The 11104-nt window shown below is 43.5% G+C and overlaps 1 protein-coding gene across 1 annotated transcript in view; it reads right to left on the reverse strand.

Annotated features, from left to right (window-relative positions):
• The window catches only part of ADAMTS20 (ADAM metallopeptidase with thrombospondin type 1 motif 20), a 102412-nt gene extending 92255 nt beyond the window's left edge, over positions 1-10157 (reverse strand). The window contains exons 1-2 of the mRNA XM_074870396.1: positions 10008-10157; positions 9259-9605 (exon numbers count right to left, since the gene is read on the reverse strand). Of these exons, the coding sequence (XP_074726497.1) occupies positions 9259-9605; positions 10008-10098 (438 nt within the window). The 5' untranslated portion in view covers positions 10099-10157. The remainder of the gene's footprint in view (positions 1-9258; positions 9606-10007) is intronic.
• Positions 10158-11104: the final 947 nt, after the last annotated feature.

Here is an 11104-nt window from a genome sequence, read left to right on the forward strand (position 1 = left end):
TGATACTTAATCTGGTGACAGACTCTGCTGATAAAAATGGAGCCATTACTGCAGGAAGAGGGCTGTGAGATCCAAATGAAAAATACTTTTTGTAAAACCAAATAAAACAGTCACTTAGATGTACAGAGGCAGGTTGCTGAAACAGGAGCCCAAGCATTTGCAGGAAATGAAATCAGAAATGAACTGGATTTACTTATCATCTACAGATGCCTCTCAAATCATACAACAAGAAATCTGCCTGAAACATTCTATTTCTGTTCTCAGATAAAGAGGTAAAAGTACATTTAAAGTATCTCTTCAGTAGAAGCAGAGTACAAAATTGAAAACAGTCTCTTGCACATCATAAATAAGTGGTCCAAAGAGGGAGTGCTACTCAGTACTATGCATATGCATAGATTTGAGGACATTTATGAGAAAACCCACATGAGAAAGATAATTTATTTCTTGGATTTAAAATACTCTGGATGAGTTAGACACTTTATATTATATCAAAGTTCAATGGATCAACACAGCTACTCATTATATATGGTATGTCTTAGCAGCTTAAAACTGTAGAGTCTTAATCAATGTATTTGCTCTATTCCAAGAGTAGTAGAAATAAATATTGCAGAAGTTATGGTTAAAGTATGTGCCACATACAAATTACATCCTTGCGTATAACAGCAACTTCGTAAGAACACATGGAAAACATAAGGGATATGTAGCAGGTTTCAGAAATTCAGAATTAATCTTAATATGTCCAACAGCAAAATTGGAAAGGTTTCAGAAAAATGCTGAAAGAACAACTGAAGTTCTGGAAAACATGACTAAACTGGCAGACTCCCTCCCAGGTAAGCTCCACTCCTATGCTCAAGTATTTTTCATGCCCTCATGGTACAGCTTCTTAACTCAAACTTAAAAACCTGCAAGTAGTTTACACCAAGAGTACTTTCATGGTCAAAGTAAATTACAAAATCCCTTCCTTTTATATTATTCTCTTTCCCCTCTTCCCTCCTCTCCCTCACCCTTGTGTTAATTCAAAGCTTTTCTCAATCATGTGAGAAGCCCTTCACCTTTTTCTTCCTGCTCCAGCGTTAGAATGTTTTGTAATGGAAGACTTAAGAAGCACAGCTTAATTAGCTCACTGAAGAAAAAAGTATGAGGTTACCTGATCATGGTACACTGCCAACACCTGGAAAAAGTATTTCTACTAGAAGATAATTCAGCTAGAAACCAACAAGAGGTAGTGGTTACAAGCTACTGTTTTAATTAAAACTAGAGCTACTATAATACAAATAAGAAAATAGTAATAGAATAATAATACACCAGCTAAGCAGCTGTGAAGAAATACCTGGGAATGAGTAAGTGTTTTCAGGTGGAACATACTTTTAGAAGTGATTGAAAGCAACATTATATTTGAAGTTCTTAGAGAGAAATAGAATTAAAAAAAAAATCTTTCATTGTAAATTTAACTATGTTCTAACTACATTTCCTTACAGATTCTGTGATGTTAAGATTTCATCAGAAGATTGTAATCACGCCTTCAGCACACTTAATCACACCTTGAACAGAACTGATGAGGCATCCACCTATGCTTCAAAGTGTCCCAGTCTGGAAATACACCTAATCACCGGTTAAGTAAAATTATATAATTCAAGATTGGAATTTAAATTCTGTGTAAATTCCTAAAGGGATCCTACTTATTTGTAGGTTTACATTTGTATGTTCACACCTGATCTGGATCCAGTGTCCTTATTGCCAAGTTACTTTCATTCAGGAACACACACCCCAAAAAAAATAAAATATGGTATTTTCCTTTTGCATAGCACATAGGGGAAAGAATATTCTTGCAGGAAGTGTAAAACCTGGCACTAGGTACCCTGAACATCACTTTGTAAGGCTACTCTAGGCAAGAAAGTCTGGCTGAAACCTGGTAAAATGGTATTCCAGGAGTTTCTAAATACAATTCATAACAACAACAGACTAGCTAAATAGCAGAGAACTTGAGAGACTGTTACAGTAAGGATCTCAAAGACAGCTGGAAAGAGGAGGCTTCATGGCAATTAACAAGATTCACTGGAGTGGAAGAAAGAGAGAGGGGTTATTTTTTTATTTTTACCTTTATATATAATTCATAGTGAACAAGCTAGACAAGTCAAAAATTATGCACAACAGCTTTTTTTCATAGATATATACATGGAGATTTCATTATGGAAAAGCAGCTATTCTGCAATACCTGTTGAAACTGGTGAAACAGAATGTATATATACCTAAAAGGGGTTGGTTTTTTTGTTTGGTTGGGGTTTTTTTAGGAGGGAGGGGGTTGTTGGCTTTTTTATTTTTAGGGACTTTCTTTTTAGCACATAAATAAATTACCATCAAGCTAAGTATTCCCACAGAACACTGACCTAGGGGATCCATACACTTAATCTTGGAGGAAACTTCATCACATAATCGTGTCTGTATCAGCAAATGTCAAGCAAATTTATTTTTGCAACTTCTCTCTGTTTAAAGAGAACTTCCTAGCTTTGATGTTTTTAAGTACATGCAGAACCACCTTTTTCTCTCACTGGGAGACAAATAGCTCCCTAGTCCTTTCAGGCCCATGTGCGCCATGAAGCAGTTATCATTCAAGTACATGCAAGGTATGGCTAGATGTTCACGTTTTAGTCAACCACCCAGTAAGTTACCTTGAATACTTTTGTCAGTGTGTACACCCTGAAGGTATGACCTGTTCTCACAGTATCTGAACTTTACTACCATAATCTTGCCATTTTCTGGGGTACATCTGAAACATAATGGCAACTGAGACTATTGCAGATATGTTATCTCATGTGGGAAGCCCATCTATTCCCCAAGAGTACAAAGTCTCCTGCGATCCATGATGGTTAAGTGTTGACTGCCACCTGGGGCTGGAAGCATTAATTTAAGACAAAAAAAAGTCGTTTTGTACACCATTTCAGTAATTTAGCTCACCCAGTGACAGCAAAGGGCCATATGTTGTGTCCTCTCCCCTCTCCTGACACCCCTATCACTCATGTTCCCTCTGTGTACTTCCTGGAAGTTTAGTGAACTTGCTTATACATACATATATATATACACACACACATATATATGTAAATCCAATCTCATGTGGCTGCCCACAGCTTTCCAGCAAATTCACCTGTCCTGCATAAACTTAAAATGGTAAAAAAGAGACCATAGATGTCCTATAAAGGCAGCAGTTCAGAACGGGCTGCAGACATCAGAACAATTTATCTGGCAAACAGAATGTGCTCAAGCAGGCGTCAGGGAAGAAGGCTACAAGACACAGGATGTGGGCAAAAAGCAGGCCAGCAGTGGCTGAGCATCCTTGACATAAAACATTATTAGGCACATCCCAGTCTGTTTAAAGGACAATTCATGCAGAATTGCTGGTGAAAAGGTAGACACATACTCAGACCCTACTGCTTCCAACAGACATTTTCTGTGGCAGACCTTCAGCTGTACAATTCACAACTCCATTTATTTTCTCAGTTTACAATTGCAATTACCACCTGTGTCTGCTGATTTGTGCTGGTCCACAAAAAGTATAACATCTGTGGAAATATGTTCAGGAAAAGCAGAGATGTAAAGAGCTTGGGGAACGTGTACTGGGGATATTTCAGGGGTTTTGTAACATCTGCAGGGTGGACCTAAGCTGTCTTACTATTTTATAAGAAATTGTGTCATGAATAGTGATTTTGTCAAGGCAGGCAGGCAGAAATTGACTCTGGGATACAGGATCACATTCAAGTAAATTCAAGTGTTAGGGTCCACTCTCAGATGTATGTGAAAAAGACATCTAGTGTCTATATGTAGAAAAACAAAGCTACAAAGATATGAGATAGCAATAGTAAAAAGATATATGCCATTCATTCTGTGACCAGCGGAGCAAGACTGCAAAGACTTCAGGCAACTGCAGTCATTAAAATAGACTCTTGTTGAAAAGTGCTAGATCAAGTGTCACAGAAGTACAAATATTTAAAAATTGTTCTGCTTGTGAGACTACATATTAAGAAAAAGCTCACAGGAAAACAAACTAAAGTAAATGAGATAAAAATTTTAAGTTAATTTAAGTCAACAGCAAAAGAATAAGTAATCAAAGAAGAAAGCAGCAAAAAGAAAAATCAAATGAAAAATTCAAATGAAGCACCCAAGTACAAAAATCTTTATCTAGACCTTTTCAATGTAGAGAAGATACTTCCTGATCCTTTTTTGTTCTGTTTAGCTATAAAAACAACAGCCAAAAAGAAAGAACATTTTATCTTTTACTTGCAAAGTCAGTCCTTGTACTTGAAACCGTTTTGTGCTGGTGAGAGACAGAACAAACGCACAGGGTGATAATAGAAACACTGAAATTTTTGACTGTTGTGTTGCAGAGATCCTGGGCTGGAGTCTCATCTTGTATAACTATATGACAAGTGAAACCAGAACTATTAAGTGGAAGTCATCACATCAGTCAGTCAGCAACCGTAAGACTTAGTTTGTTCAAACAAGAATTGATTGCCTTGAGCTGACAATATGATTTTTTCCTAGCTTATGATGGAATCTCTGCATTAAGATAAAACCTATAAAAACTAGTATGTGGCTTATGGATGCTCATAGGTTTATAAATTCAACCTTTCAGATATAGAAGGTAACTTCTCTGAAGTGACAGCTCATAAGTTAAAGCATTAAGTTAAGTGAAGGTAAGCATATCCTCCAGTTACAAGTGTTAAAGCTTTCTTTACTGATGTAGTTTAAGTCATTGAAGTTATTAGCACTAAGCAGCACAAAACTGGGGAGCAAATATCTGGAGTCTGTTACCTGCACTAGATCTCCACAAGAAACTAGATGCTGGCTATGCTAGCACTAGCTTCTGGCAAGTTTGGGTTTTGGGTTTGGTTTTTTTTGTTGTTATTGGTTTTGTTTGTTGTGGGTTTGTTGTGGTTTGTTTTTTTTTTATACCAAACAACTAAAAATTACATTTCATTAAGATAATTCCAGGACTACCTACTTTTCTTTAAAAGGAACCACTGCACTCATCCATAGTAGTGGACAGAATTGTTTTCAAAATCTCTCAGAAAAGTGACCCACTGACCCACATTAATAAAAAAATAAACACAACCTTTTGTAGAAGAAATTCTGAAGATCCACACTTCAGTTCATATTCCCGCCATTCTCCAGACAAAAGTAAGCTTGATGTGCAGTAAAGGAGTATTACCAAGGGGCTTCCCTGAGCTCCCTAGGAAGCTGACGCAGACCTTGTTACACTCCAGAAGCTACATTCAAACAAAGCAGTCCTGCCTTCCTGGACTGCAGAAACCTGGTAGCTAGTGAATCCATGCAAGATGAGGTTCACATATACTTTCCTACTCCTAACTTCTGACTGAGCATGTGAAGTTGCTCTATATACCAGAGACTGTACACCCAAAAAGATGTATGTTTCCTCCCTTCTTACCTTTCCCTCTCTCACAGTAGAGTCACATAAAGCACCTTTAGCACTTAGGCATTCTCTCAGCTCACAAAAAACAATTTTAACTATCCTCAGTATCAGTCAACACATTCCTGACTTCCAAGAAAGAATACCAGGCTTCTCAAAGGACTAAACAAACTGTTTTTACAGCATTTATTCAGGATTAAAAAAATAAAAGTAAAGCTCCTTACTTCAGAAAGGGGCCTCCTAGGAATTGCAGGCTTTTTCTAGTTACAAATGGTGATAGCACCCTCATTTTAAGATACTTTATTCACTGGTATTTGCTCATGTTTATCAGTAAACTTGTAAGCCATATGTTCTTGAAAGTTAATTTTTTAAAATTTTTTTTCAAACTCTGATTTTGCTGTCTGGATAATATTTGAGAGGCCTCTTTAGTCTACATGCATCCAGGGACATCCTCAGCAAATCTTGTTTCCAATGTTTGTAGGAAGCTATAATTGACTAATGCAGTAAAAGAGATATAGAACTTATGAAAATAATGTGAAATAAAAGTATGAAATTTCAAAAGTTACTCTAAAGATGCAAGAAATATGCCTGTATGTGATCAGATGTTCAGCTAGGCACCTAGGCCATCACTCCAAATGACCTTCTGCCTTTGACAGCATCTCAAACTTCCCTAATTACACACTCCCCCCTTGCAATTACTACAGACTCCCTGCTGACCTTCTAACCTCCCTTTGCCATTTGCATCCCCAAACCCAGGGCCTGCTCTGAAATGTAACATGACAAAACTGCATACAGGGTGTCAGGAGCCATTAAGCAATGCTCCATGGGTAGTCTGGGTTGTACATACTCTTGGCACACTCAGAGAAAGGCTTAACTGAGGGTGGAAAGGGAAAGCAGAGCTTGAAGGGGAGAACACACTCAACTTGAGAATACAAAAAAGAAAGAACTTGGAAAGCAGGAGTGAAGCTGTGAATGAAGGCAGTGCAGAGCCTGGGAATAGACACCCACAGGATAAAGTGAATGCAGGTATCTGGTTTAACTTCAGATCACTCAGGCACACCTTCAGAGCAATTTTTAAAATTCCATTGTTAAATTTCCTGTACCTTTTTATCTAAGCCCAAGTCCTTTTTTCCTCCCTAGCTTTTACAGCATTGCTCTACAGCAATTGCCTTATATATGCAAAACTGGAAGCTGAAAATTAAACCAAATAAAGATTCAAAGCAATCTCTTATATTTTAATTTCCATACATCAAACTCAAGTTCAGCACTGAGGAAAATGGATTCTACAAAGAGAAAGGTTTTCACTTAAAATAAATATAACACAAGGCTATTGAGTCACTAGACTGGTTTCTACTGTCTCACTCACAATAAATAGTATCTTACCTCAGCAGCAGTCCCACTTAAATCTTTGCACATATTCATGAAGCATGGTACTGTTCAATAAGAGCAATAACTGACTAGCTTATTTCTGCAGGTACATTTGTTGAATGTACAAAGCTATGAAATTTTAAAAACCTGGAGAAAAAAAAAAATTTTTTTACGAACTTTTGAGGATAGCCCCACCTGGGAGCAGCAAATGCATTCAGGAAGAATGAGATCTCACAGGAAAATTCCATCTGGCCTCTACATCCCTCCTTTCACATCCATTCTTCTCTCAGCTTCAAAACAGTTGTCTCCCCTGGCAGTCACATGAAGACTGTAACATTTACTTTGAATCCATGAGGATGAGGAAGAACATTAAGCTGAAGGCTCTGAATCAGGTTGGAGGACACTCTGTACAGATATAGGCAACCAGATGGCTGTGATTGCCTCTTAATCCCCAGACAATCCCTCCCTGGGGAGCTATATGTATGTCCCACCAAAAGTGCACCAGCACCCATGCAGGGCTCTGCTTCCTCTTCCAAAAACCTTACAGCATCACTAGTGAGGGGAAAGCAGCCACAACACTGTGTATGCTACATACCCTCCTGTGTCTGCCTGGGCAGAAGGTGTAATGAGCAGTGAGAGAAGGTCCCAAGAGCACCGGGACAGTGAGGCCTTTGCTGGTGGCTCAGAGGAGCCACTGTGTCAGCCAGGCAATGACTGAGAACATTAAGTCAGCTGGAAGCTGCAGTGAAAGTTCACAAGGCTCACCTAAAAGAGGCAAAGGCTCAGTTTAAAGGCCCTTGTGGGGAGGGGAGAAAGAGAGAGAGAGAAGCAAGACATTCAAATTATTACAGAGAAGAGGGTCTCATGCTGAAGAGTTTGAGAACTGCTAATAATAGGTAGTTGAGACAACTTCTAAGTGCAATAGGTACACATTTTTCAGAAAAAATTATTTTCAGCGCACATGGTCCCTTCAAGTAAGGAAAAGTGAAGGTTTTCAGCGTCAGAATTAAAACAGGCAACAAAAGTTATTTAAAAAAAGGGTTTTAAAGCTTCTTGTATTTATTCCGTATAAAGTATGACACTATTCTCAATGTCATGGTATATGAGCATCTACTATGAAAAAAACACCATATTTGTGATTCTTTCTCTTTCCTACTCCCACGTGTGAGTTAGTGCAATGTATCACGGTGTTTGGTATAGGTTTGAGTTGGGTTTTGGATAATGCAGACAAGAACCAACGACAGCTGTTTGTAAAGCAAGATATATAGGCAAAACTCTGATGAATACAGAATTACTGTTTTCAAATGCTTGCTTCTCCATTTCTTTCCAAGGCCTAGCCTAAGTCTACAGACCTCAACCCAAAGACAAGGTGGCATATATCCAAAAATAAGCACGAGAGAAATGTCTCTCTCAACTACAAATTATTTCCGATCCTCTTTTCCATCATGTGTATCACCTTCTTTTAATACGCATTACATCCTCCTGAACACATCCAGCCAACTATTTTCTATAGGCTATAAGAAAGAGACTAGAATACAAAGTTGGATTTTTTCAGTTCCCCAAAACAAGTCTTGCACCTTTACTTTCCTGAGCGACTACAAAAAAAAATGGGACAACCTCAGCTTAAATTCACAGTAATATTTACAACATAGTATTTTTACAGTCTGCACATCACACACTTGTTCTTAGTATTTCAATAAACAGTGATGTGCCACAGCACTAGGTATCAGTCATCTTGTTTCTAGACACAAAACTATAAAACTTAGCAACACAGTACAACTGTTTTGATAGACAGCTGTTTGATACTATTACTTCCTTATCACTTTGGAAGACATAAGGATTGCTATCAAGGCATAAGTAAAGAATTGGTAGTTTTGATTTCTTTACTCAATTCAGTTCTTAAGCATTGTTCTATAGACACACTCCTACCTAAATTAGTAGGAAGCTTCCCATTCACTTTTAACAGAAAAGTGATTAGAGAGCAGTGCTGCACACCTATTACAACATGACACACCTCTACAGCATTGCTGAAAGCAGAGGAAGAAAAATACCAACACTAGTTCTTCTCATCATCTCAAGCACCGTTATTCCTCACTCATAACCACATAGAATCTATAAAGCTACAAACACATAACTGATGCCAAGTAACAGCATCATTTTATCAAAACAATAGCTTACTGTGTTTCCGAGGCATGTTTTTTCCTCCATTATAATGCTCTTGGTGTCAGGAGTTACATCAACCAATTCTATTACAGGCCAGCAATAGATCCTTTGAAAGCAGTATTTGTATATCCCACCAAAAAAGTATCATCATGACTGCAAACTGCCAATGACATTTCATGATCAACTGCTTGGAACGATGCCCGAGAACTTCCAGCTCAGCTCTGCGGCAAAGGCATCCCACTACATTTCTCTCAGGGAGGAGAGGAATATGAATGGAGACAGGAGGCAGTAACCAACATGCTTACCAAGCCACCACAGATGCTGAAGACAGCCATGTGCGCCTCCTGTGCATTGACATGCCCACGGTAGAAACAGTGGCGCAAATCGGGGGAGGACTGCTTCTGCGGGGCCCCTACGTGCTCCACAGCGTACTGAGCAGCAACGAAACCCGCATCAGAACTCAGGTTGAGCTGGAAGATCTGCCCGTATGCACTGAGCTGGTAATGTGTTCGCAAAGCTGTGGGCTCCAGCGGTGCCTCCAAGCTCCTTTTCCTCCTGCTGAAGTGATGCGTGTGAGGGAAAGCTTCACCAAATTCATTCACTCGGACAGGTGTGATGATTTCATAGGAGGCGAGCTGCTTCACGAAGGTCTCTGCAACAGAAAGCAAGAGGCTGAGCCTGACGCAACAGCACAGCGGGGACCCTCCCTCGCACCCAAGCGGCTGCTGGCACGGCACGGCACTCGTTGCGCTAGCCTGGGCTCCGGTGACAGGAGCGGAGCGGGGGGCCTGACCCCGGCACGCCCGGCCGAACCCCGCTTCGGCCCCGCCACCCGCCGCCGCGGGGCGCCCCGTGCCCGCCCTCCCGCGCCCCAACGGCCGCCCCCCAAAACTGGCGCCCCGCTGCCCCACCGCCCCCCCCAACCCCGGGAGGAAACGCTCCCTCCGCCCCGCCCGCGGCCGGGGGAGCGGCGGCTGCCGCCCCGCAGGGCACGGCGCCTGCCGCAGGGCCGGGACCCCCGGGGCGGTCGCCGCCTTTGTTGCCGCTTGTTTACCTTGTCGCGGGTGGAAGCGGACTCCCCACGACTCGGTGACGAGCAGGGAGAGGGGGCACAGCAGACCCGCCAGCCACCTCGCCACCCGCATGGCTCGCTCCGCGGCGGGCGTGCCCGCGGCGCCCCCGGGCCGCTGCCTCAGCAGCCGCCGGCCGCCTGGGCCGGCCCCGCACCGCGCGGCTCCTCCATGCTCCCTCCCCGCGCCCCTCCTCGCTGCCGCCGCGCTGCCCTCACACGCCCGCTCCCGCGGGAGCCGCCCCGCGCCGCGCCGCGCTCCCTCTCCTCCCAGCCCCTCGCCTCCGCTCCCCCAGCTCGCTCTCCGCCGCTGGGGTGAGCGAGGGCGGCCCTTCCCGGCCCTTCCTCCTCCTCCTCCGCCGCCTCCCTTGCCCCTGCCCCCGCCGCCGGCGGGGAGGCGAGGAGCTGCCCGGCTGCCTTCAGGCGGGGGCCATCCCCGCACCCTCACTTCAAAGCGGCCCCGGGGCCCGGCCCGCCCCCGGGGCAGGAGCTGCCCAATGGCGGAGGGCAGACCCCGCGCGCGACCGCCGCGCGGCGCCTCCCCCTCACGCGCCGCCCGCGCGGACCGGGCCCTCAGCACCCCCGGGGCGGGCAGGGGTGGCTCGGCGGGCCCCGGCGTCCCGTCCCGCCGCCCGCCGGCCCCGCTCCCCGCGTCGCCTGGTGCAGCTGGCATTAGAGCCCGAGAGAGGTGTCATTTAAGTGAAAAAAAGGGACTTCTGGGAAGCCTGGCCATGCCGCATTCACCCCGAGAAGGGCAGAGGCAGCGCTGTGAAGGGCGGGGGCGTCCCCTCGGGTCCCGTGTCACCCACACGCACCCCGCCGATCACCTTCCCCTGCACGTCAGCTCCAAGGGGAAGACGTTTCCGTGGGCAGCTCCGAAGGACGGAGATCCTAAGGCAGAGTCCGACACCAGTGTCGACAGGCTGGACTTGTTTTCTTTTAACACACCGGGTCCCCACTTAGATTATTCTGTCCGGGCAAAGTCTTCATAAAACTGCTTGTACCAGCACTCAGGGAGCCCCGCATCCCTTACACGGAGCCTGTGGATTATCAGCCTTACTGAAAACAGGTTGTTAGGGGTC

Source organism: Strix uralensis, chromosome 5 (assembly GCF_047716275.1).
Source record: "Strix uralensis isolate ZFMK-TIS-50842 chromosome 5, bStrUra1, whole genome shotgun sequence".
In the NCBI taxonomy this organism is placed as follows: Eukaryota; Metazoa; Chordata; class Aves; order Strigiformes; family Strigidae; genus Strix; species Strix uralensis.